Source organism: Octopus bimaculoides, chromosome 3 (assembly GCF_001194135.2).
Source record: "Octopus bimaculoides isolate UCB-OBI-ISO-001 chromosome 3, ASM119413v2, whole genome shotgun sequence".
Taxonomy (NCBI): Eukaryota; Metazoa; Mollusca; class Cephalopoda; order Octopoda; family Octopodidae; genus Octopus; species Octopus bimaculoides.
The window spans coordinates 104,320,448-104,348,319 of NC_068983.1; the positions used below are offsets into that span (position 1 = coordinate 104,320,448).

General features: G+C 36.6%; 1 protein-coding gene across 2 annotated transcripts in view; it reads left to right on the forward strand.

Moving 5' to 3' along the window:
- Nucleotides 1-27,872, forward strand: part of LOC106882667 (general transcription factor 3C polypeptide 4) — a 31,697-nt gene that overhangs the window by 2,327 nt on the left and 1,498 nt on the right. For both annotated transcript variants that reach the window (XM_052966400.1, XM_052966401.1), the window contains 16 exons: nt 926-1,058; nt 2,058-2,175; nt 2,440-2,518; nt 3,251-3,371; nt 5,858-6,026; nt 7,635-7,714; nt 9,220-9,374; nt 10,850-10,970; nt 11,635-11,718; nt 15,079-15,239; nt 15,959-16,022; nt 18,571-18,718; nt 19,589-19,655; nt 22,879-23,041; nt 24,637-24,790; nt 27,526-27,581. In XM_052966400.1, the coding sequence (XP_052822360.1) occupies nt 926-1,058; nt 2,058-2,175; nt 2,440-2,518; nt 3,251-3,371; nt 5,858-6,026; nt 7,635-7,714; nt 9,220-9,374; nt 10,850-10,970; nt 11,635-11,718; nt 15,079-15,239; nt 15,959-16,022; nt 18,571-18,718; nt 19,589-19,655; nt 22,879-23,041; nt 24,637-24,790; nt 27,526-27,581 (1,873 nt within the window). The remainder of the gene's footprint in view (nt 1-925; nt 1,059-2,057; nt 2,176-2,439; nt 2,519-3,250; nt 3,372-5,857; nt 6,027-7,634; nt 7,715-9,219; nt 9,375-10,849; nt 10,971-11,634; nt 11,719-15,078; nt 15,240-15,958; nt 16,023-18,570; nt 18,719-19,588; nt 19,656-22,878; nt 23,042-24,636; nt 24,791-27,525; nt 27,582-27,872) is intronic.

Consider the following 27,872-nt stretch of genomic DNA (forward strand, 5'->3'; position numbering starts at 1 on the left):
CTACACTCTCTGAGTGGTTGGCGTTAGGAAGGGCATCCAGCTGTAGAAACTCTGCCAAATCAGACTGGAGCTTGGTGTTGCCATCCGGTTTCACCAGTCCTCAGTCAAATCGTCCAACCCATGCTAGCATGGAAAGCGGACGTTAAACGATGATGATGATGATGATATTGATTGATCACTCTTTGGAAACACTACTATAGTGTGTCATATTTTTCTCATTTCCATGTCCCAGATTTCAGGATAACTTCCTTCATCTGACTAAACCATTAAAAAGGTTATTGCAGTAAAAAACTGTGCAAAGTCAAGATGGATTTGTCATCAGGCTAGAGATATGGTTCAAATGCTTGCAACAGAATGGACTCTGCTAAAGGCACTCAAAGACCAGGTGGTCATGTTAAAACAAGTGATGAATTAAAAAGTATATGCTGACAGGCTTCTGCAATTGTAATCCACACAATTTCACTCATAAGACTATGTAACAAGATAGTTACCCAAAGTACTGCACAGTGGGAGTGAGCATAGAACCCCACAATAGCAAAACAATTTAACCACAGCCATACTTATATTCATATGTAATTATATTTTCGATATCTCTAACTTTTGCAGTATTCTATTCTCCTGGTCTCACTAACTACATTCTTCTGTCATATGAACTTATTCAGTTTATTTATCTCTTCTCTTGTTAAGAATATCATCTCACTTTATAGATCATGTACTATTTTCCCAACCCTTGCAGAAATTTCACGTCTTTACAACTGTGTATATTTTTTCCCCAACTGTTCACTTGCAAAGAACCAAATTACACATTAACTACACTTATCTCACCATTTTTTTTCCTTTTAGTTGATTGACAAAAAAATGTTTCAGGGATTGTATCTCATGATTTATAAATAAAATATTCTGTATGCTTTGTTTTCTATGAAAGGAACTAACAACCAACTTCCATCTTTTGCGAGGAACACTTCTCGCAAGGAGAACTATTATTTCACCTCATTCAGACATCTTTTACAGTACAGAAATTTTTAATCTTGAAGAACTTGAAAACAGACTACCTCGAGGTGAATACATTAGTTTTGATCTTCTATTCCAAAATTAACCAATTTTCTATGCGTTTGATTGCATCTTTATTTTAGTTGGTTAATTGGACTTAAATATTGCAACTTTTCTATTGACTTCATTTAAATATGATAAATGAATGAATAAATAGATTATAGTTTATTCAACTGTTATGTATTTAGTCGTGCCTCTTAAATGTGTTTATTCAGGTTGTAAACATGTTATTTCAGGATAACTTGGGAAATAGTCACCATAAGTATCCTGGTTTTCAGAATATGTACACGTACCTCTGTGTGTCATAAGAAGTAACTAAAATAGTTAGCATCAGGAGAGGCATCTGGCCATCCAGCCAATGCCAGCTTGGAAATAATGATAATGGCTGAGAATTGATAAGAAAGTTTCCATAACAAAATGGAAGTTTTCCTCCATCTTGCTATGGAACAGCTTACATATATGAAAGTCGTCTGCAGTTTTTGATATTGTATAGTGTCATGAGCAAGTTAGCTTTGTGGAGCTTCTGACTTGACAAAAAAAAACCAATACATTCCATTTGTAGCACATTCAAGAAATCCTCAATGAACAAAATATTGGTTTAAGATTTTGGCACAAGGCCAGCAATTTCAGAGCAAGGAGTAAGTTGATTACATCACACCCAGTACTCAACTGATACTTATTTTATCAACCCTAAAAGGATGAAAGGCAAAGCTGACCTTGGTGGACTTGAACTCAGAAGGTAAAGGCAGATGAAATGCCACTGAGCATTTTGTCTGATCTAATGATTTTGCCTTAATGAACAAAATAGTACCTTCAGTATTGTTTTGCATAGTTCGTAATTTGGTAAACGATGGCTCATGGATGTTATCAAAAGCAATGAAGTAAGACTTAATTGACTGTTTTAATATTACCAGATTATCACTTGCAATATAAATATCTATATATAGTTTGTCTTGTATTAAAAATAAATCTCTTCATGATGATGATGATAATATTTTTCGTTTCAGAGGAATTCAACTCCATCCTTATTGACAGAACAATTAGCCCCACAGTCCAATATTCCATTCCTCCTCAAGGTTATAAGTCTGCAAACTGGTCTCCAAAAGGGGCAGATGATGTTGGCAGGTAAAAGCTTGTCCTAATACTTTAGATCTTCACATTATATATAAGCATTTGGATAATTGTTTACATATATAGCTTATTTCACCACCCTACATTTTTGAAGTCTGTGGATTTATCAATGGATATTACTGAAGTTTTGGGTATTTGTCTCTGACATCAATTACTGAACAATATAATTGTGCAACTTACTGCATTCCTATTTTTTTACATTGTTTTCTGACAATGCATTTTAACTTATCGTGAATATTATTTTCTCTACTTCTGTAGATGTGTCCTTGCATGCCTGGCCATTGATCACCGACTCACCATCTGTCGGGAAGATAGATACAGAAGTGTGTGGATTAAAGTAAGTACATGTTTTGTTCATTACAATTAATATCTATTAATTAAATGTGGTGGGCAAGCTACTTAGTTACTCACAAAAAGTGTTGAGATATTTCTTGTAATTTGCTTATGTTAAATATGTCTGTTGTCAGCAAACTAAATTCACAAAAGTGTTCTAACTAAAGTACAAAAGCATGCATAATTAAAGTGAAGATTTAATAACTGGATATTCTTGCTGATTATAACCAGTCAGTCAGTGAATTAACATATAAAGCAAGATAGTATGAACTTTGTTATTGTTGTTGTTGGCACTCCGTCGCTTACAACGTCGAGGGTTCCAGTTGATCCGATCAACGGAACAGCCTGCTCGTGAAATTAATGTGCAAGTGGCTGAGCACTCCACAGACACGTGTATCCTTAACGTAGTTCTCGGGGATATTCAGCGTGACACAGTATGACGAGGCTGACCCTTTGAAATTACAGGCACAACAGAAACAGGAAGTAAGAGTGAGAGAAAGTTGTGGTGAAAGAGTACAGCAGGGTTCGCCACCATCCCCTGCCGGAGCCTCGTGAAGCTTTTAGGTGTTTTCGCTCAATAAACACTCACAACGCCCGGTCTGGGAATCGAAACCGCGATCCTATGACCGCGAGTCCACTGCCCTAACCATTGCGCCTCCAGTATGAACTTTATTTGAAGTCTATTGTCTTGATTTTTCTTTTAAATTTCCAGATAAATTCTAATTTTAACTTTCAGGTCATTGACTGCTCCAAAGTGTATGAAGACATTTGGAAAAAGAATAACAGCAGTTATTTAAAAGGACAGGAGATTAACTTTGAGTACCTGAAGACAATCTCCTATGCACTAGCAGCAGTTGGTAAGCTTTTAGTCACTCTCATTTTAGTTTCATCTTTGTTTTGATTTTTTTTACTCATTTTAATTTTTTGATGCAAACCTGTATGAGACTACTTTTCCATGATACAAAACACTTTGTTGTAAAGGGTTCATATTTCATGTAAAAACTTTCATGCTTGAACAGAGATGTGTAGATTTGTGCTGCATCCAAGAAGTAAGGTGGAGAGGTGGTTCTGCTAGGTTCCTCACAGGCAAAGAACATAGGTGTAAGATTTTCTGGGCAGGGAACACTAACGGGGTCGGGGGTGTGGGTATACTTCTTGCAGAGAAATGGGTTAAGGTAATCAAGATAGAGTCTGATAGAATACTTAAAATTAGATTAGTGCTGCATCATGGGTTAGCAACCATTATCTCAGCCTATGCCCCTCAGCCGGGGCTACCTGATGGACAGAAAGACCGATTTTATGACACCCTCTTGCATACTACCTCATCGACAAATGACAAGGACCTTTTCTTTGTGTCTGGTGAGTTCAATGGGCATGTTGGACAAGATGCAGGGGGCTTCCATGGCGTACATGGAGGCTACGGTTTTGGTTCCTACAATGAGGAGGAAACCAGGCGGCTGGAGTTCTGCAATGCAAATGATCTTATGGTTTGTAACACTAACTTCAAGAATCCTGCCAGTCACCTATTCACCTATGGGAAAGACAGCTACTTATAAATGCCAAAACCTTCCCAGGTGAAGAATGCACCCCACAACATAGATTAGTAGTTAGCGACTTCAGGATCAGGGCTAAATGGATGCTCAGAAGACGACTAGCATGGAGGAGAAGGGTCTGGAAGCTTAAGGATCCTGCAAATGGATAGAGATTTAGACATATTACTCAAAGCTTTTGACGAAATAGAGGGGGATATAGCATCACATGATGTGGAAGACAACTGGAGGTTTCTACGGGACAACAAGTTGAGGGCCACTGACCAGATCTGTGGATGGTGCAAAGTCCCCTCTGAAAGTGTAGCTGCTAGAGTAAGGATAGCCTGGGCAAAGTTCAGAAAGCTCCTACCTCTGCTGGTGACAAAGGGCCTCTTGCTCAGAGTAAAAGGTAGACTGTATGATGCATGTGTGCAAACAGCTATGCTACATGGCAGTGAAACATGGGCCGTGACTATTGAGGACATGCATAAGCTTGCAAGGAATGAAGCCAGTATACTCCGCTGGATGTGTAATATCCGTGTGCATACATGACAGAGTGTAAAAGTTGGACTTAAGAAGCATTAGATGTGGTGTACAAGAGAGACGACTGTGCTGGTGTGGTCATGTGTCACGAATGGATGAGGACAGCTGTGTGAAAAAGTGTAACACCCTAGCAGTTGAGGGAACCTGCGGAAGACCTGGGATGAGGTGGTGAAGCACGACCTTCAAACATTGGGCCTCACCGAGGCAATGACAAGTGACCAAGACCTTTGGAGATATGCTGTGCTTGAGAAGACCCGGCAAGCCAAGTGAGACCATAACCGTGGTCTCACTTGGCTTGTGGTGTATAACCAGCCCATTTAAGAGTACCCTTGAATCATTGGACACTAAACTCTGTTTACAAAGACCTGTTGGGGCAAGTGAAATCGCTGTCGTGGCCAATGACAGTACTACCTGATTGACAGCATGATCATTGCCAGGGCCAGTGACCGGCTCCTGCGCCAGTGGCACGTAAAAAAGCACCATTTGAGCGTGGCCGATGCCAGTACTGCCTTACTGGCCCTCGTGCCAGTGGCACGTAAAAGCACCCACTACACTGTCGGAGTGGTTGGTGTTAGGAAGGGCATCCAGCTGTAGAAACTTTGCCAGATCTGACTGGAGACTGATGCAGCCTTCTGGCTCACCAGCCCTCAGTCAAACCCATTTCAGCATGGAAAGCGGACGTTAAATGATGATGATGACAAAATAATGAAGTTACATATTTGTCTAAATCCCTAACTATTTTTACTTATTTTCAAAATTATTAGAAACACTTAAACAATATTTTTCATTAGAAATATAGTCACAAAGGAATTAATCATCTATTTGAAGACATTTTAGAAATAAATTATTTTTAAGAATAAAACAAGAAAATAAGATCCACCAGCTCTCCCTTATCAAATTAAATATTTTGTGAATGTCTAAATAATATTCAGGCCTTTCAAGTAGATTTTTAGTCTTAATGTTGTTGCATTTATTTCCTAACATTAATTTGAAGCATTTCAAAATGACAAAAATTTTTCCTATATTTGTTTAATAGATCTATTTATAACTAGAAAAGATTTCACTTTTACCTCTTGCTTAGCTGTCAGAAGGGCAGTTCTTGAAAGTTTATTGCTCTCATGCTCATATGGGGAAATTGATTTATTTACTATATTAAATTCCTGGCTGAAATTAGTAGAAAAATAAAATAATTTCACTGTTATATATTTTATCATGTTGTAATTTACTATGTTATGCATCATACCTAATATACTTGATTGTTTTCTACTTAGCTATGGCCTGGTCTAACACATATGAGACATTCCCTGCTATAATACACCCAGATGATCGGAATCTGCTGATGCAAAGTTCCACTGAAAAATCCAAATATTCCATATTTGCCTCAGCAATGAAAAACGGGGATGTTGTCTTTTGGAAGGTCCACTTTCCTATAATATGCAGGTAAATGAAACTGACTCTACTTTCTCCATTTATTATTATTACCTAAACTGTGTATATGTTTAACCCTTTAGCATTCAAATTATTCTGTGAAATGTAATGCTTATTTATTTACAATGCTTTGAATTAATCATGTTTTATCTTGTAACCTTGAGATTTCATTGATGTTATTGTTTATGTTCAAAACGACATTCTAAGGTAGGTGTGAGATGCCAGATCTGGTCACTTTGAACATAGAACATGTAGAATATTTTGGCTGAATGTGGCCGGTTTAAATGCTAAAGGGTTAATGTTGCTTTTAACTTTTAAAACTTTTTTTTTTCATACTAATGTGATGAAATGATTATTACAAAACTGGCTGTGTGGTTAAGAAGTTAAGCTTTGCAAACCACATAGTGCCAGTTTCAATCCCTCTGCATGGTGCTGTAGCTAAGTGTTTTTCTACCTGAGCCTTAAGTTGACCAAAGCCTGGTGAGTGAAATTTAGGAAACAAACTATGCAAAGGATGGCCAATAAGTCACTGCAACAAAAAAAATTACCTTACAGTATTTATCTTCAAGTTACATGCTTTTACATAAGATGGACTTAGCCATTCAATACATAAAATAAGAAGCAGGCAGAGTACTGGGGTTAACATGATTGACTAAAATACTTGATGATTACCATCAAATAGACTAAAACCAGTAAAGGAATATATTGTTGGAACAATTGCTTTATAGCTGGATGCTTCTCTTTTAGAGCATACCATATGCATCACTGCCTCTCTCAAGTTGAGCTCCATTTTAGAATGAAGCTAGAGGAGAAATGATGAGTATATTTTGTATTAAATTGAAGCTGGTATTACTATCAGCAAGGGAAAATGTCTGTCTTGGATCTTTAATCCATCAAGCAAGATGCAACTGATTATATATGTTTTCAAAGAATGGGAAATACCTGTGAAATGTATAATTACTGAAAAATCAAACCTGCTTACATACCTATATTCATCATCATCATTATCATCATAATCATGGTAAGGGTTGGATGGCTTGACAGGAACTAGCAAGGCCAGAGGTTGCACCAGGTGTCACAGTCTGTTTTGGCTTGGTTTCTACAGCTGGATGTCCTTCCAAATGCCAACCACTTTACAGTGTACTGGGTGCTTTTTAGATGGCACTATCACCAGTGCTCCTTACGCGGCACCATCACCTGTGCTTTTTTATGTGGTACCATCACCAGTGCTTTTTACATGGTACCAGCACTGGTGCATTTTATATGGCACCATCATCAATGCATTTTACATTGCACTATCACCAGTGCTTTTTATGTGGTACCAGCACTGGTACTTTTCACATGGTACCAGCACCAGTGCTTTTTACGTGGTACCAGCACCAGTGCTTTTTACGTGGTACCAGCACCAGTGCTTTTCACGTGGTACCAGCACCAGTGCTTTTTAATTGGCACCTTGGTTATTTGATATATAATCTCAGCTGCAGCAAGCTAGTATAGAAGATGCTATGCACACACAGACACACACACCAATTTGCTAATGTAATAATTGATTTTTTTAATATTTGGTTAAATTTGTTTAATTATTTATACTTTAATTATTTTACCATTTTCTTATTTCAGTGGGGACTGTGTATATTTGACCACAGCTTCTATACATGACAGCATTCCTACTTCCATGTCATGGTGCCCTTCTCAAGAAGGTAATCTAGAACTATTGTTGTTGATGTTGTATAGCCCTAGGTCAGCCCTAATTAAGCCAACCTATGATCAAAGTTTTCCCACCTCCTTATTATATATTTGGGACTATACTGTCTTGTGAATTTTTTTTTTTTTTTGTAAGACAGTAGGGCATGATATGAAGAAGATTTTGACTGCTATTTCTAGTAGGTCGAGCACTAATGCAAAGGCTCCCTCAATTGGAGTCTAAAACTCCTTCATCCCTCTATGGTGTAGAAACCATTTTAAAATTGTTTATACTCATGCAATTTGTTTTTCAGCTGTTTATTCATTGGTGGTTTACTTTGTCTTATTAACCAGCTTTGTTAACTTATTCAACCCTTTTTCACTTGGATGTCCTTGAAATTGTACAATCTAGCTGCCCCTCAACCTTTCCTTATCATGCAATCTGACATAGTTGTATGTAGGTCTCTTTCTCCTTTTTTTCCACTAAATAGCCACATGAAGGATATCTTATCCCTTTATAATGTGGCTTGACATAACCATTATCACCTTCTGGTAATGTCAGTCTTAACTGCTTCTACTTTTCTGTGCACCTCATTATGACACACGTGAATCCATAGCATCTTACATAATCAGGGTTGTTTAAACACTAATGCATTCCTTTTAGTTGTTCATTGTAAAGCAATACAGAACACAGCACAGCAGCATGCATACTCTTACTCTTTTACTTGTTTCAGTCATTTGACTGTGGCCATGCTGGAGCACTGCCTTTAGTCGAGCAAATCAACCCCGGGACTTATTCTTTGGAAGCCTAGTACTTATTCTATCGGTCGCTTTTGCCAAACCGCTAAGTTACGGGGACATAAACACACCAGCATCGTTTGTCAAGCAATGCTAGGGGGACAAACACACACATATACATATATATACATATATACGATGGGCTTCTTTCAGTTTCCGTCTACCAAATCCACTCACACGGCTTTGGTTGGCCCGAGGCTATAGTAGAAGACATTTGCCCAAGGTGCCACGTAGTGGGACTGAACCCAGAACCATGTGGTTGGTAAGCAAGCTACTTACCACACAGCCACTCCTGCGTATGTGCGTTTTTGTGGTGAATGTAGTTATTGCTCTTGTTATTGTTGTTGTTTACTCTCAAGTCAGCCTTTATTGAACAAATCTATACTCAGAGGCATTCCAGCCGACTTTCTTGTCTCTTTCTTGAGCACAATGAACTTAGAACCACATTATCCAATATGTGTTCTTTTCACTAAGACAGCATTGTGTGCTTTGAGGGAGATTTGGCAACTAATTCTAGCAGTCAAGTGACCGTTTGGAAGTTGGCTTGTGACATCATTGATTTATTTGAAAGTTAGAGTGTATATAACATATATAGAGGAAATAATTACTAAAGAGTACATAGGTAAGATGTCAGTGTTGCTGTTGTTGTTGCTTATGTGTTTGATTTTTGTATTTGAAGGTTGTTGTTTGCTGATTGTATTGACCATTATTTTAATAATTTCAGATATGATATTAGCTGTGGGCTATTCTGATGGAATGATAAAAGTGATTCGTTTCAACTTGACATGTGGCATTGTGTCTGACAGCGAAGATGTTTGGGCTGATCCTGATTTAATATCTGTAAATGCTCTCAGTTGGCAATGCCTCGACATCCATCAGGTTAGAATGTGATCTTACAATAAATTTTAGTCTTGCATCAATTTACATTTATTTCTTGAATAAACTGCGCTATGACTGCAGGTTTGTGAGCTGGATTTTTGACCACAGAATTTGGAGGTCATCACTATAGCTATTGGTGGCATATCTTGAGCAAGGCATATAACTCTATTTCACTTTGCCTTACTTGACAAAAGTTGATTTTTACCTTACTTGACAGTTGACTGGTTAGTAGTAGCAATAGCATTCAACTGTGAAAAAAAATTTTCTTTTGAATTGCTCAGATAAAAGCCATCCAATCCATGCAAGTATGGTTAAAAAAAAAGAATATATGCAAAATAACTACAATAAAAAAAAACATAGAAAAATGATATTGTATTTGGAATAGAGAACTAACTCTGCTCACCAACACTTGTAGATAGAATCTAGGAAATGTTTAAAGAAAAACATTTATTCATTATTTCTTATGTAACATTTTTCTTTCTTCTGTTCCTTCTAAATTTTTTGGCCTTATCTCTTCTGCTTTTATGTTTCATCCTACTTTCAGAATCTGTTTTTCTCAGCTCAGCATAATAGCCCCACTATCTTAAAACAGCATGAACTTAGTACTTCATGTTTGTTCATTTAACCTTTAACCTTTATCAAGCTTATTTCATATTTCACCCTAGCTTCTCATCTTTCAGGACACTTTTCTCACAAATGGAAATATCTCTACCTTAACTAATTAAAAAAACAAAAATGCATTAAAGTACATTAAATTAATTTTTGACAAGTGTAAAGAATTATGCATTAAAACATTGACGCATAACTGCATAAAGGTTAAGGTTATTGTTGTAGTCTGTCATTTCATAGAATCAGCATCTAACCATGGATGTATTTCCTACTTCAGAAGTCATTTACTAGTGGAGTGGTTTATTCAACCTTTATAATGAATGTCAAGCTATATTGCACTATGGACCAGTACACATAAGCATGAGATTTTTCAGTCTCACATAATTCTGATATTATTAAGTAGCATATGACAATTATAAAATACCCAGTACCACAACTATCATAAATAGTTAAGCATTTGTTCCACTTTAGATAGATTTAACCTAACATTGTCTCTCTATCGCAGCTGATTCCTAACTAATTTCCATTTTAGCTCAAAACATCTTAATGCTATTTTCCTTACTGACCTTGTTTTTCCTGTATTCTACATTATGCTTTTAACATTGCTCATACAACCACCCTTTTGTAGTAAAAGAGAATGACTTTGTTATCAATAAGGTCTATAATTCTCAATATTTCTTGAGATCATTTAACTGTTTTAAGTGTCATTAAACATATACCTGAACTGTACAGAATTTGTTACTATAGTTAGTTTTACCATACAATATTCAAAATAGCACAACAGGTATAGTACCATAATATTGGTAGTGTATATCTAATTTCCTTTTATGTGCTTCTAACCATATATGTTTTTATTTTCTTTACAGGATCAATGGCTTTTGTTTGCCTCAAAAGATCTTTTTATAATGGCTTTTGTGTTAGACAGAGCTAAATTAACTTGTATTCAAATGGTACACATCAGAGGACAGTACAATCTTTCCTGTACAGGTAAAATATATTCGTAAATATATACATATTAAACTACTTGATGAAAATCATCATCATCTTTATGGGTTTTTTTATGAAGTGAAATTTTGTATATACTAATTATTAGGCTTTTGCTTTAAATTTCAGTGAAAGATAAATTAGGGTCAGAACTGTGAGGTTAAGATCACCTCAAAATTAATCAAGTGTTTTATACCTGAGCCAAGGGCTTTGTGCAATTTGTAAACAGAAATTATGCAAAATGCTGTGTGTGTGTATGTTTGTGTGCATGTATCATGGTGAATGATATATATATCCATTGGTTAGAAAATTAATATATCTGTTTGTTGAACCAAAATACCTTGTGAAATTTATCCCCCTAAATTGGAACTTAAGTTCTTGTTACTCTTAACATTGAAAATGCAATGAACCAATGATTGGCCCATTAAAAACCAATGACACAGTTTATTACAAAATGTGATATAAATTTCTTTCTGAACTTAAAAAAAATTTAAATATATCATCTTCCATCTACAAATTATCTTTATTTTCCAAATGACTTTGTCATTTTACGAGTTTACTAATTTTTAGTAAATTTTTACAAGTTTACTAATTTTCTCCCATATACTTCGGTTAATTTCATTGTTAATAAGGTTTTAATTGTTATTTTTTACTAATTTTCTTTCAGGTATGTCCTCGCGTAGTGGTACATTGGCTCTCTCGGCTTCTGATGAAAAGGTTCAACTTATAAAAGCTACAATGAAGGATGAAGGTAAATGATGACACTCCTTATTCTCAAATAGTGGTTAGTGTCTTCTACATTTCCCAGTTATTATAGAATACCTTGTTGGCATTAAAGAATATTACTTATTATCAGGATAGTTATGTTACTAAAACTAAGTAGTTGCATTGATTTGTACCACATTCCTGGCAGTGAGGTCTCTTAATTTTCTCTAAGCCTTCTTTTTACTATAATATAGCTTATAAGAGTAAAAGCACTTTATTTTCTATTGCCAAAATATGAATAAGATTTTATAAGTAGACGATATCAACCAACTGAGGGAGTAGGATCAAATAACCTACAATTTAAATCAAAGACCCCTTTTTTAATCCTCAATTTTAGCCATTTCATTTCTTCTGCTACGCAGTCTTATTTCTCTTTTCCTATAAAGCATACATCAAATAATACATGCAGTCCTTCTTAAGAATTTGTTTTGCTCTTATGTATTCTCACCAAACGAGACATTTCTAACTCAGTAATATCTATGTTAACCATATATGTGTCACACCAACCTGTCTGATTAAAAAAAAGCCCTTACAAGCTAATGGGAAGAATCAACCCTCATTTTTCTGAGACAGAGCAACTAAAACAACAGAACAACAGAAGCTACTACTGTCATCTGATATATAATTATATAATATATAATCTGTTGTTAGGTAAATTGGAAACTGCATGAAGATAGTTTTGATGGCATGTAAATTACCTTTGATGATTAGTATGATACTTCATATTCTGGAATTGATAAAATGCATTCCAATAATATGAAGGGGTGCTGAAAAGTTCCTGGCTTTGGGTAAAAGAAAATACAGGAGGATCAGTTAATTATGATTTAATTAAACATATTCTCCTCTCGGATTCACACACTTATTTCAGCAGTCCTTCAGTTTTTGTAAACCCTTTAAAAGAAGCCAGAAAGCTGGTCTTCCAACTAGGCCTTTTGTGATACCCTTAAACCCAGGAACTTTTCAGCATTCCCATGTATACTGATTTGATTCAATCTTTAATTTTTTTACAGTCATTCATCCATGCTTGCATAGCTGTCAACTTTGTCTTTCATTCCTTCAGGGCTGATAAAATAAAGTACCACTCACATACTGTGACTAATGTAATTGACTTGCCACCCACCTCCTCCAAATTTCTGTTCTTAAACTATGCAACTGGGCCAGTGTCCCATTCAGAGAGAGTGTTGTAGTCTTGGTCATTTGTATGCCATGGAAAATGGGTAACTAGCCTTATGAATCCTAGGGATCAAAAAAATAAAATAGAGGCAATAAGTTGTTTTTTTAAGCAGTTATTTACTTTATCACAATTAGAAATTCTGTACAAATTCTCATATGAAAAGATAATTTTATAAATATTCAAGACACATGTTTCACAATAAACATTTCCTCCAAAGAATCTAGCTCAAGTTGCAAAACAATACATCATCATCATCATTGTTTAACGTCCGCTTTCCATGCTAGCATGGGTTGGATGATTTGACTGAGGACTGGTGAAACCAGATAGCTACACCAGGCTCTAATCTGATTTGGCAGTCTCTCTACAGCTGGATGCCCTTCCTAACGCCAACCACTCTGAGAGTGTAGTAGGTGCTTTTACATGCCACCGGCACGAAGGCCAGTCAGGCGGTACTGGCAACGGCCACGCTCAAAATGGTGTATTTTACATGCCATTTGCACAGGAGCCAGTTTGGCAGCACTGGCAACTATTTCGCTCGAATGTCTTTACATGTGCCATCTGGCACAAATGCCAGGAAGGCAATGCTGGGCACAGGTGCCATTGACAGTTTCGCTTTCGCTTGCCCCAATAGGTCTTCGCAAGCCGAGTTTCGTTTCCAATGAAAGAGACGACGTTGGCATGGGTGCCAGTCATCGAATTTAATTCGATTTCGATTTCACTTGCCTCAACAGGTTTTCGCAAGCGAAGTTTAGTGTCTAATGAAGGAAGGTACATATAAGTGGGCTGCCTGAGGCCTTCAATTTAGGTCTCACTTGGCTTGCCGGGTCTTCTCACACACAGCATATTTCCAAGGCTTGCCGGGTCTTCTCATGCACAGCATATTTCCAATACAAGTGATATCAAATTTTAAAATTAATTGAAAATGTCTAAGTAACATTGTAATATAAGCTTTCAGTGTAATTCAGACTGCCTCATGGTCCCAGCAGACAAAATGGAAAAGGTGTTGCCCTGGAGGGTAGTGAGGGAGATGTGCTGGAACATCCACTCTGACTCACAGGGCTCACACTTGCAGACAGCCATCTCTGCTCTAATAGCAGTGAGCAGGGATGTGATAAAGCAACTAAATTAATGAGTTAAACCAAGCTTATGTTCCAAACTGCAATTCTCTCCAGCAGTTATTTTGACACCTGGATATCATTTAGGAGTTGAACCACTTTTTTTTCTTCTCATACAAGTTAGGTAGATTGTTTTAGGGTGCAACTCTAGTAAGATCTTAACTCATGACCATATACTCAATAGTCCAGTATTTTGACCCCTCAACTAATGTACCTCTTATTTACTTATATAAAATTAGTGTTTATAAAAAGATTGTACAATCAATCACTATTTATATTATCAACTACCTATAAAACAGAAGAATATGTGATGAGTTATGACCCTAAGAATGAAATCATTAATATTTCAATAGATCAAGGCAGCCAGAATCATTAGCACGCCAGGCAGAATGCTTACTCTTTTACTTGTTTCAGTCATTTGGCTGCGGCCATGCTGGAGCACCACCTTTAGTCGAGCAAATCGACCCCCAGGACTTATTCTTTGTAAGCCTAGTACTTATTCTATCGGTCTCTTTTGCTAAACTGCTAAGTTATGGGGACGTAAACACACTAGCATTGGTTGTCAAGCAATGGTGGCGGGGGGACAAACACAGACACGCAAACACACATACATATATATATATATACATGTATACGACGGGCTTCTTTCAGTTTCCGTCTACCAAATTCACTCACAAGGCTTTGGTCGGCCCAAGGCTATAGTAGAAGACACTTGCCCAAGGTGCCACGCAGTGGGACTGAACCCGGAACCATGTGGTTGGTAAGCAAGCTACTTACCACACAGCCACTCCATCCATCTTTACCTTCAGAGTTCAAATTCCCCAAGGGTCAACTTTGCTTTTCATCCTTCCAAGGTCAATAAAATAAGTACCAGTTGAGCATTGGGGTCAATGTAATTGAGTGGACCCTCTCTTGTAATAGCTGCTCTTGTGCCAAAATTTGAAATCAATATTTCAATAGATCATGTCAAAATTTTAATGTTTGTTATAATTAATTTTAGAAATAATCTTCAGTTTCTGATTTTGTACTCATTCATTTTCTTTTACCCTATTTCCAGAGTTAAAGTTGGATAGTAAATTATTTCCTATAACTATCGACTGCCCTGTTTTTGCTTTACAATACATCGGTGTAGCTCTCTCACCAAATGCTTCATTGTTAGCTGTTGTCGCTTGCCCTGCTTGCCCTTTTGATCAGAAGCAATTGAAGGAACCTTTGATGGTAAGCTAAGATGTTGTCATCTTTTTATTATATGTCATTTTCCAGACTTTCAGCATCCCCCCCTTAGCCTAATTGTCATTTATTCATATCTAATAGTAAACAGTAAGATCTACCTTATACATGGAGAAATACAAAAAAATTGAGTGGATCACATCTTCATACACATGTAAAGAAACAAAAAACATACTCTTACAATTACAACATGATACACATATTTGTATATAAATTCAAAAAAGGATAAAAATCTTTTACAAGAATTTTATCAGGAAGCCAGTGTGTAAAAAAATTCATAAGGGAAATTTCTATTCCCAAGAATATAATTATTCGTTTATATTTATATAAGGGCATTACTACAGAATAATGCTACACAACAGTTGTGTGACATTATTCTGTAGTAATGCCCTTATATAAATATATATATATATACGCACACACACACACATTCTCTATTACTATTTTGTACATTTACATGAAAAAGATACTCTTAAAATTAGATCAGTTATTAGAGGTAAGTACACATGCACGCACATCTTACATTGTAATGTTACTATGCAAAAGTAGTTCAATTTTTGCTTCTATGATATAATATTACTTTTTATACAACCTTCCCCTGCACTCTTTCTTTTCTCTCTCTCTCCTTATTTTTTCTCTGTCTATAAGTCTAGGAGCTTTTGCTTATGTAAGAAATTACTATTTTTTGTCTCTGTTTATTTTTATAGCTGTGTGTCAGCCGTCTGAGCTTGTGGCCAGAATACCCTGATATTCTGCAGCTCTCTGAACATAGTAAGTAGTTTTTTGATTTGTATCGATCATGACTAAATGTGAGAGTAAATATACATCATTTTTTGAGCGAGATCATTGCCAGTGCCCCTGGACTGGCTCTTGTGCGGGTGACACATAAAATACACCATTTTGAGCATGGCCGTTGCCAGTACCGCCTGACTGGCCTTAGTGCCGGTAGCACGTAAAAGCACCCACTACACTCTCGGAGTGGTTGGCGTTAGGAAGGGCATTCAGCTGTAGAAATTCTGCCAAATCAGATTGAAGAGGGGTGTAGCAATCTGGTTTCACCAGTCCTCAGCCAAATCGTCCAACCCATGCTAGCATGGAAAGCGGACATTAAACGATGATGATGATGGTGTGAAATAATACATGCTTGAATATATAATGAGTAGAAATCTTAATACAGTTATTGTTTTATGTTCCTTTTCTATCCACGTTTATCTGCTTTCATTAGTTGAATGGTTAACAACCTACAGTAAAATATATTTTTTACACCAGTTCAAATAAATCAATTTATACTTTTGCAAGTATCCAACTTTAATGTCACGAAAAGTATGTAACATGAAGAATAAAGTAAATGATGAAATTTAAGGTGTGCAAGGGAGTGCTGAAAAGTTCCTGGCTTTATGGGTATTGCAAAAGGCCTAGCTGGAGGCCCAGTCTTCTGAATTCTTTTACAGGGCTTAGAAAAACTGAAAGACCCCTGCAATAAGCGTATGAATCTGAGAGGGGAATATGTTCAATAAAATCATAATTAACTGATCCTCCTGTATTTTCTTTTACCCAAAGCTAGGAATTTTTCATCACCCCTCTTATATGTATATAACACATCACTGGTATCACAAGCCAGCTTCTAAATGGTCACTTGACTGCTAGAAATAGTAGCCAAATTTCCATCAAATCACACACTGCTGTCTTAGAAAAACGAATACATTGGATAATGTGGTTCTAGGTTCATTGTGCCTGGGAAAGAGACAAGAAAGTCAATGTTGGAATGCCTCTGAGCATAGATTTTCTCAACCAAAGCTGACTTAGGAGTAAATAACTACAATAACAAGAATAATAGCTATATTGGTCACAAAGATGCACATGCATACTGCTCTGCTGTGCTCTGTATTGCTTTACAACGAATGACTAAAATCATAATTAACTGATCCCCTGCATTTTCTCTTACCCAAAGCCAGGAACTTTTCAACACCCCTTGTATGTTGTTTAAGGTACTAGATTATAGTTTAGTCAAAAACTAAGATAACCTTATGTACCAACTTTATTATGTTACAAATAAAAGATTTATTGTTCCACTTTGTATCAGCATTAGAAAATGGCAGATGCATTCTGACATATGTTTATGTCTCAGTTGGCACCACTGTAAAATAGGGGATGTAAATTACACTCTGTAACACAATTTTAGTCCTTGGGTAGCAATTGTTATTTCCTATTTGCTTACCCCTAAAAAGTATGAAACTTGGCTAATATTTCCTTCAAACTTTGCTTTTGTTACATTTATTCAAACCCCAAAGATGATACTCCCCCACTACTCCTGCTCATGATCAGAGATGCACATATTGTCAGCCACTAAGGGACATGCTCAAGTAGTTACGGTCAAGCAAATGACAAGCAAATCTGTGGTATTGAGCAGAATATTTGCTATAAGGATATTTCTGCTTCAGCAACTCAGTGCTGAATCTGTCTGAAATGTAATGGAAAATAGGTCAGTTTCAAAACATTGATGTCCAGGTCACAAAAACAAAGTTTAAAGGGAATAGTATTAATTTCCTTTGATTTTTTGACAGAAACAAATAAGAAATAACACTTATTGACTAAAGACAATAAAAAAAGATTAGATTTTGTGAGACTGTGTTATCAAACTGTTTTTATGGAAAGAGGGAGAATGGGCAGAAATGGTCAAAGAGAGTGGCTGAATGAAAGCCTGAACTGTCTAAAATATTTCTCTTCATTAAATTGTTAACTATATTGCAGCTCACATTTACTGTTTTACAATGCTTGTTTGTTAGCCAAATTACAGACTTTTATTTCTATTCAAAGATTAAAGAAAGTGAATATTTATATGTTCCTTCTATTACCATGATGATGAGACTGCCTTTTAAAAGGTATTGAGATATGAACCTGTGAGTAATTATCTAAGTGGTCAATCAATCCACTAGAAATAGAAGCCAAACCTCACTCAAATCACATGCTGCCTTCTTAAAAAAAGGTTGGATAATGTAATCCAGGGTACATTTTCCCTGAAAAAAAGGGGATTGTCATAATTTTAATGTCTTTGATTGTAGGTTTGCTTAATCAGAGTTGACCTGGGGCTAAACAACTACTAGATAATGTGGTGTTATGGATGACTTATAGTCATACACAGTGAAGAGTAAGTGAAGCATAAGTTGGTTTCTAGTTTATTCTAATATTCATTATAGTTGTTTGGCTCCTCACTTGTATATTACTTAGCAATTCATTCTTTGTTTTCCATGAAAATAACTTAATTATCAAAAGTTGTTTCTCTGTATTATTATTTACTAATTGTTCTTGTCTGTTTCAGGGGGAATTCGAGATATCCATGATGTACTGCTTCTTTATCTATGGGGTTTGATGAATGACAAACCTCTGATAGCTCCATCTGTGTTGCACCTTCTCACAGATATGGACTCCTGGCCTGGTCTCTCTCTCACTCAACTACGAATGATCAGGTATTTATGTTATTCTAAATGTTTTACATTATTTCCGATTTCATCATCCATCGTTTTAAATTCGGGGTTTGTCCCCATTAACGGGGATGTCCGGAACTACCTCAATACCATAGCAACTGCCCTCACACCATCTCGCCATCTTGCCCAGTTTTGGGTGTCCTCCCTTCTCAAGCCAACCCTCCCAATCTCCTCCTCCACTTGTCCCCTCCACATTTTCCTCGGTATACCTCACTTTCACTGTCCTTTTACCTCAAACTCTAGCACCCTCTTCAGTACATGCTCCTCATCACATGCCCATACCACCACACTCCATTCACCCTTGCCAGCCATTCTACTGATTCCTCCAACCCCAGCATCCCCATCAAGTCCTCAGTCCTCCTCTTATCAAACAGCCTCAGGCCATGCATTTCTCTCACCATTGCTCTCTCAGTCCTCAAAATTGCCATCTCTCTCTCTCTCTCAAACACCATGTCTCACTCCCATACAGCATTGCAGCTCTCACACAACTCCTATAGACCTTTCCTTTCGTTTTCAATGAGAACCTTTTCCCGTATAACAACACTCCACATTCCCTGAACTTCACCCAGCCAAGTCTCACTCGTGCTGTCACAGCTGCTTCACATCCATCGCTTACATTCACCCTATCTCCCAAATAACAAACCCTGTCACTGTCTCCATCTCATCACCTCATCCAGCCTTCCAGCTCCTTTCTCATATCTCCTACAAACAACCTCTCTCACCAGTCTTGGGGTCACCTTCTTCATTTTCATACATCTATCATGAATCCATTTCTCACATCATTAGAAATTTATTAAAACAAAGAATAATTTTTTCTTTTTTAAATTCAATGATTGATTAATTCATTTTTAGATGCCTTTTATCACTGGATAAAAATACACGCAAACTTATAATCATGGGGGAACATAGCTTTGATCTTGTAAGTATTTCTTTTTCCTCCTTTTTTGACTTTGTTAATTTAATAAAAATGGCATTTTTTTAATGTAGGTAAAATGGCCTAGTAGTTAAAGTATTGAATTGCAATATCTTGTATAGTTACTTCAAATTTGTTTCAATTTTAATGTTGTGTTGTTGCTGCTTCAATTGAAGTTCATTGTTGCAATTTGAGTTGAAGATATTCTGCTACTTTCCTGGATTGTTTTACTGTATTTAGATTAGCAGGACAGTTAGGAAGTATGGGACAATTGCAATCTGGACAAACGTTGGTGATTTCTAGTTCTATTTGACTGCAGTAGTTCTTCAACATGAACCAGAAACTGTTGTGCAATTGTGCTAGTATTTTTTATGTTTTCAGTGGTAGGCATCCTTCTTTCTTATTGATCATAAGTTGGTCAGGTGATTAATATTCAAAGCAAGTAACCCTAAAGTGCATTTTCAACTGCTAAGCAGTAAAATTTCTTTGTTGTAGTCTCTTTGCTTTTCATTGCTAATAAATTTCTAGACTATATGAATTTTATTGAATTTTGTGAATATACTTACCTTTCTTTTTTTGTCTGGATCTGAAAATAATTGGAGATATGTGGGATATCTGTTGTGGTATTGAGCTAGGTATTTGCACACTCAGAAAGTATGAGTATGATTGTACTTTCAGAATTTTTGCTTTGTGATGTAGCGGTCTTCAGCTGCTATTTTGACGCAACTTGTGGCCACTCAAAGAAATCTCTTACTATGATCTCTAAGGCCTTGAATTGTGGTACTTTAAGAACAACAGTTTCTGCTGTTTTTGCTTTTGTTTTCTGTCTTTCAGATTTTGCTCGGTAGAAACCTTTTTGTTGTAAAGCGGTCTTTTACCACTGTTGTATCTGTCTTTTGACGATGGTTGTCACTCTGAAAGATATTGTTATATTCTGACGTCGTCGATAGAGTGTTTCTATCTGGCACTGTATGACCCCCAGTTGTACAATGTTAATATCCTCAAAAGGTTGGATCGATATAACGTCCACACAGTATCACAGTATAATTACTATATCAGCTCAGACATGACTATCAACACAGTCTATATGTACTCTCATCCTTCCTGACCTTCTGGCGTCGACCGGCTATTGGTTTCTTTATAGTGGCTGACTACTACCACTTTTTACGAGGAGAGGTGTATGGTTTCACTTTACAACACTTTCAAATGGCCTTTACTTTCACACTTGTAGCAGTTGAGTTTTTTTGTTGTGATTCATCAGTCTCATTGCTTTTATTTCTGCACCCATGCTGGGACACAGATTTAGAGTAGCTCTGTGGCTATTAGGACTTACATATCCAAGTAGGCTGCACCCATTCATATTGTTTCTAGTTTCCCTGGTACTCACTATGTGCTTATGCTGTGCCACAAAGATGACAATGAGCCAAAGTTCAACATCATTGCCAATGGCCTTCACCATCACCTCATGTTTGTATTGTCTCCTGTTTTCTAACACTAACCTATGGGCAGGTTTATGACACACTAGCTCAGCCTGTTTTCTTACTTCAGTGTCAGCTTTGAAAGCCAAGAATGACATTTCTCTATGCTCAATCCCAGCTGAAGTAGGAGGTATCACTCAACACATCAACCAGGACTACCTCTAGTTGCTGCTTTGAGGGCATAAGGAAAACCCCTGTGTTTTTAAACTGACAAAAATATGTAATCTTCTTTTTCACCTTTGGTTAAAGACTATGAGAGGGGAAGCATTTTCTTGATCACATATCTCTTGTTAAGTCACTCGTGTTTAGTGTCTTTCTATTACTACCAATGTTAGTGAAGGAGTTATGTTGCTTAACCCTTTAGTGTTTAAACCGGCTATATCCGGCCCAAATATTCTACTCATTTTAGGCTCAAACTGGCCAGAACCAGTATCTCACACCTACCCTGCAATGTCATTCTAAAAATAAACAATTACATCTTTCCACTCTTGAAGCTACAAGATAATACCAGATTAATTTTTTTTTAATGTAAATGAATAAGGATTACTTTTGACATATTAATTTGAACGTTAAAGGGTTAAAACAACGCTTTCATTAAAATTGGCCTGTTTTCTTCACTCTGTGAAATGTGTATTGTTGTTAATTGACATTTTTAACTGTTAAGATATTATTTTTTCATGTTCAATGTGCAGGTTGCTTTGAAATTAAAATTTGCTTTCTATGTAATGTTCATTTTTCACTTTTTTTTTTCTTTCTTTTTTTTAATTTTTGAGTGAGTATTTTCTCTGATAAGTTATCTTGAGTTGATTGTAAACAAAAGCAGAAAAATAAGATTGTATCAAAAACATCAGCTCTTGTGTCTCCCCTGTACTAAATGAGACATTCAATGTATTCCAGGACAATCCCTATTGAAAACTATCCCTAAGGAAATATTTTTCTTTCAGTTGCGCTTAGTGAAAAATCTAAAATTCTTAGAGTAAGATGGAAATACATCTGCTCATAATAATATTTAATCATCTTTTCTACTATAAGCACAAGGTTTGCAGTTCTAGGGGAGGGTGCTAGTTGATTACAGCAGCCCATTACTTAACTGGTACTTATTTCATTGACGCTCTCCAAGGATGAAAGCCAAAATCAACTTCAATGGAATTTAAACTCAGAACATAAATCTAAAGTGCCAGGAGAAATGCTGCTAAGCATTTTGTCTGGCATGCTAATGATTCTGCCAGCTAGCTGCCTTATAATAACATTTAATAATAAAAAGACTAATGATTTATAATAATAATAATAATAATTTCAAATTTTGGCACAAGGCCAGCAATTTCAAGGGAGGAGGTAAGTTGATTCCATCGACTCCGGTGCTCAACTGATACTTATTTCATTGACCCCAGAAGGATGAAAGTGAGCAAAATGCCAATAAGCATTTTGCCTAGCATGCTAATGATTTCCAATAATAATAATAATCCTTTCTACTATAAGCACAAGGCCTGAAATTTTGTGGGAGTGGGCTAGTTGATTACAATGACACTGGTGCATAACAGGTGCTTATTTCATTGACTCCAAAAGGGTGAAAGGCAAAGTCGACCTTGGCAGAATTTAAACTCAGAAGAAAGACAGACGAAATGCCACTAAGCATTTTGCCCGGTGTGCTAACAATTCTGCCAGCTCGCTGCCTAAGAAGAAGTGGTGGTGGTGGTGGCAGCAGTGGTTATAATAATTATAATAATAATAGCTGTTGTTGTTGTTTCTAGCATGGTCAATCTTCTCAACCATCACTTTCATCATCAAGTTCATCATTTGCATCTAACAATAAAGAATCACTGAAGTATCTTCATACTCTGCTCATGTTCAAGTTTATCCAGCCTTATATTGTCAATACTTTGATCCCACGTATCACAGAACTGGATAATTTAGGTAAGTGCTCATAATGAAAGATTCCTTGCAGTATTTTAGATTTTTGCTTCTCACAGATGATTTGTATTATTCATATTTGCCTTTTTACATTGAAATGGTTTATGTCAGCACATAACACTATATTAGTTTAGGTTTATGTTCTGCAAAATTAATTCTTAGGCAATTTTCTTTTCTTTCATCATCATCATCATCATTTAATGTCCACTTTACATGCTAGCATGGGTTGGACGATTTGGCTGAGGACTGGTGAACCAGATGGCTACACCAGGCTCCAATCTGATTTGGCAGAGTTTCTACAGCTGGATGCCCTTCCTAATGCCAACCACTCCGAGAGTGTAGTGGGTGCTTTTATGTGCCACTGGCATGAAGGCAAGTCAGGTGGTACTGGCAACGGCCACACTCAAAATGGTGTATTTTACATGCCACCTGCACAGGAGCCAGTCCAGCGGCACTTTTCTTTGTTGACTCAAAATAAGAATTGACTTGGGCCAACTCATGTAAGCATGAAAAGCAGATATAAAATGGGGATACAATGCCTCTGTATGTGTGTGTGTGTGTGTGTATGTGTGTGTAGTAATAAGAAAAACAGGAAATGTAATTGGCATTTCTAAGCTTTATATCACATACATATGTTTTATTAAGCCAACTGACATGCTTCCTTATTATTATAGCAAAAAAATGCAATATGATGTTTGTTGCATGTATGTACCCTAGTCATGTGTATTATGCATAAGCATAATAGAGGGTGATAGAAAGAGAGATAGTGGAATAATCTTAAATTTGATATATGTCATTACTATGATCATAGTCATTATTTAATGTCCATTTTCCATACTGGCATGATTTGGCTGGTTTGACAGGAACTGGCAAATCAGAAGATTGCACCAAGCTCTCCTGTCTGCTTTGGCATGGTTTTACAGTGTACTGAGTGCTTTTTACATTACACCAGCAATTGTTAAGTCACTGAGTAACTTGCAAAATAGGACACTGCAACTGAGTGGGAAGAGTAGTAGCAAGAGACAGAAAAAAGGTGTCTTGCAGTAGAAAAGAAACATGGCTGTCTTGTGGGGTGGGGGAGAAGATGATGGAAATGTTATGGTGGTGTTGGGGAGACTTATACCTTAGTTACAGGTTGGTGTACATAGCAAAGTGGACTGGAGATTGGTGAGGGTAAGTGGGTGAGTTCACAATATTGTAAACAGAGAGTAGGAGATGGAAGGTGGAGGAAAGTGCAGCTAGTAGATAGAGGGAGGGGTGTACTTGAAGGATATATTGTGGGAGAAGAGATTCAATAAGGACAAAGTGTGTGCCAGTAGGTTTGTACAGGAGAGTGAGAGATAAAGGGGCAGGGAATACAGTGGATGATGAGTCCAATTTGGAGAGGTGGAGATGTTGGAAGATGAGTTATGAGGTAGAGGTTTGTCTGGGGACAGATTGTGTGCAGAGGGGGTAGGCATGGGCATAAAGGACATGCCTTTTTGATGTTTTCTCTATCTTTTTCTTTCTATATATCTTCCACCTTTGATTTCTGTTTATTCTTTCAAAACTTGCATTTTTGCTAACTTAAAGCCATTGCCTTTTTATCTTTTATACAGAATTACGAATTATTTCTTCAATCTGCCAATGGTTAAACGCCCGGATGTACCACTTCTCCAGATGGGATTCTATTGCAGCAGCGGTCAAGAAAATGCTCTCTTCCATAGAACATTCAATCATCATATTTGAAGAAGATTGTCCAATTTGTGGAGAACATATCCTTTTTTCTTGTTAAATTAACAGATAAAGTAAAGTCATTTTATATTTTGTCTTGTTTCAGTCATTGAACCACAGCCATGCTGGAGTATTGCGATAAACGGTTCTATTTAAAAGAATCGACCCAAAGGCAATGTGTTTTTTTAAAGCCTGGTACTTAGTTTATTGGTCAGCAGTGGCATTTTATAGTGTGTCCGATAATTTATTTGGCTTCTTCCCCTCAGTCTTGTTTATGCCTCTGATGACTAATTAGTTTATTGGGTATCTTTTGCTGAACCACTAAGTTACAGCAATGTAAGCAAACCAACACCAGTTGTCGAGCAGAGGTGGGGGACAAAGACACACACACACACATACACATATACAACAGGCTTCTTTCAGATTCCATCTACCAAATCCACTCATAAGGCTTTGGTTGGTCCAGTGCTATAATAGAAAACACAATGAAGGTGGCGAGCTGGCAGAAACGTTAGCACGCCGCGCGAAATGCTTAGCAGTATTTCGTCTGCCACTACGTTCTGAGTTCAAATTCCGCCGAGGTCGACTTCGCCTTTCATCCTTTCAGGGTCGATTAAATAAATACCAGTTACGCATTGGGGTCGATGTAATCGACTTAATCCGTTTGTCTGTCCTTGTTTGTCCCTTCTATGTTTAGCCCCTTGTGGGCAATAAATAATTATATAATAGAAAACACTTGTTCAAGATGCCATGCGGTTGGGAAGCAAATTTCTTACCATACAGCCACACCTGTGCCTATTTTATAAATTATTAGTTTCTTTTAAATGCAGAGAATTTGATTTTTATATTCTCATTAGAAGTAGGGTTAGTATTAATAATAGTGAACTATAAGTATTATATAATATTTAGTTTCATCCCTCTGGGTTCTGAGTTTGAATCTTATAAGGCTTGACTTTGACACTCATCTGGTTCAGTCCTACTACGTGACACTTTGGGCAGGTGTCTTACTATAGCCTTGAGCCAACCAAAGCCTTGTGAGTGGATTTGACAGACAGAAACTGAAAGAAGCCCATTGCATGTATATGTGTGTGTGTATGTGTGTTACCACCGCTTGATAATTGATGTTGGTTTGTTTAAATCCCTGTAACTTAGTGGTTTGACTAAAAGTTCTTCAAAGTAGTGCCCCAGCAGGGCTGCAGTATAATGACTGAACAGATAAAAATGTGATGCAAAGGAAATTTGGCTGCTATTTCAAGCGGGTCAAGTAACCCTCTAGAGCAATGGTTCATGACATTTTTTTGTAGCACCCTCCCACTCCTAATCCACCCCTGTAAGTAGTTGTTATGCCTAACACCTACATAAGTGGCAAGTGAGGTATGATAACTAAAGTAACATTCTCCATGGATGATAATTTATAAATTTTTCTCTAAAAATGGATCATGTAAGCTTTTAACTGTGAAATGATAAAAAATTAATAAAGATAAAAGTTATAAATTTTCTTTATACATTGCAAGTTAATGACTTTTCCGTGCCTTATGAAACCTCATTTTATTTTAATAACCATTACTAGTTTTACCCTCTATGATATAATTACTACAACAGGTAAAATTTGTTACATCACCACCCTCTAAAACCTAATACCCTTTTCTTTGGGGATGGTACTACCCAAGTTTAGGACCTCTGATCTAGAGGCTCCCTCATTAGCTTGAATAGTTTTTTGGCTTACTTGCTATGTTTTAACTGTGTTCTATGTTAACAGGATTGTAATTTATTAGTTTATTAACCTCATCTTTAGAGATCACTTTTTTTTTTTTAATGTTTACATCTACAATTCAACTGATTTCATCTTTTTCCTGGATGTTTACATAGTATCAGACTGGATTTGAACTAAGAATCTTTATTTCTAAACTATGGTTAACACTTTCGTTACCAACCCGGCTGAAACCGGCTCTGGCTCTGAGTACAAATGTCTTGCTTTCATAAGTTTTGAATTAAAATCTTCCACCAAACCTTAGTCACAATTTATGTTCCTAACACTAGCTTAATGATAACTAAGTTATTTTACTAAATTCTTTGTTATATTTAAAGTAATTGAAAGAAACACAGAGCATCTCAAAATAAATACAGTAACGAAAGGGTTAATAATGTTTTTTATCCACTAGGCCACTTGAACATTTTAAAGTTGTACCTATGTTGTATGCTTAAAGTTGTATGCTTAAAAATTGGTAAAAATTCTGTTGAACTTGTTATTTAATGTGGTCTTCAAATATTGTGCAAGCTACGTTTGGAAGAACTGGGACACATTATCAGTGATGTATCCTGAAGTCATCAGGTGTTTTGAGCTTTTCAACATCAGACATCTTCACCCAGTGAACCCAACTGAGGTTCATTAGATCTCTCCACTTGCATCCCAGAAGCAGTCCATAGATCAGCACTTTTTATCCAAATTACATCTGGTAGTTTTCTCTACCATCTCTATGAAGCCCAAGTGGTTGAGAATTGGCCTTCTTCTTCACCCTTTCAATGAAGCCAAATTGGTTGAGGGCTTTGCAAGGTGAACACCCTAAAAAGACTCTGGTGCCCACCTCTATCGGCTTTTAATGGATATTCTTAAATAGTTAGTGGGATTTATTGATATACAATACGATACCATTCATGGAAATTGAACAACATCAATATTTGAAACAAATTTTGTTGAAAACAATGTCCAGTATTAAGGTCAAATGTGGACTTGGCTTTCATTTTGAAATGTTGAATTGCTCCTTAACTATCTTACTTCTTGAAGATGTGGATGTTATGTCAGTAGCCTGTTCTGGAAACCACACATTTGGTAAGAGTTTTCTCTCTTTAATTTCTATATCATGTACAGAGTTTCAAATGATGGTGATGGATCTCTTCATTTGAAAATGAAGCTTCAGTTGTTCAATCGACTGAATTCATGTGTAAGTGGGCAGAACATTACACTGACATGTGTATGTTCAACATATTTCTCAGACTGATTGGGAAGTCTGTATGCAAGTGCCCAAATATTTCAACTGGCTGGAAAAATGCAATGGCTATTGAAGTCCTTTGAACTCAACAAACAAATATATATATATATATATATATATATATATATATA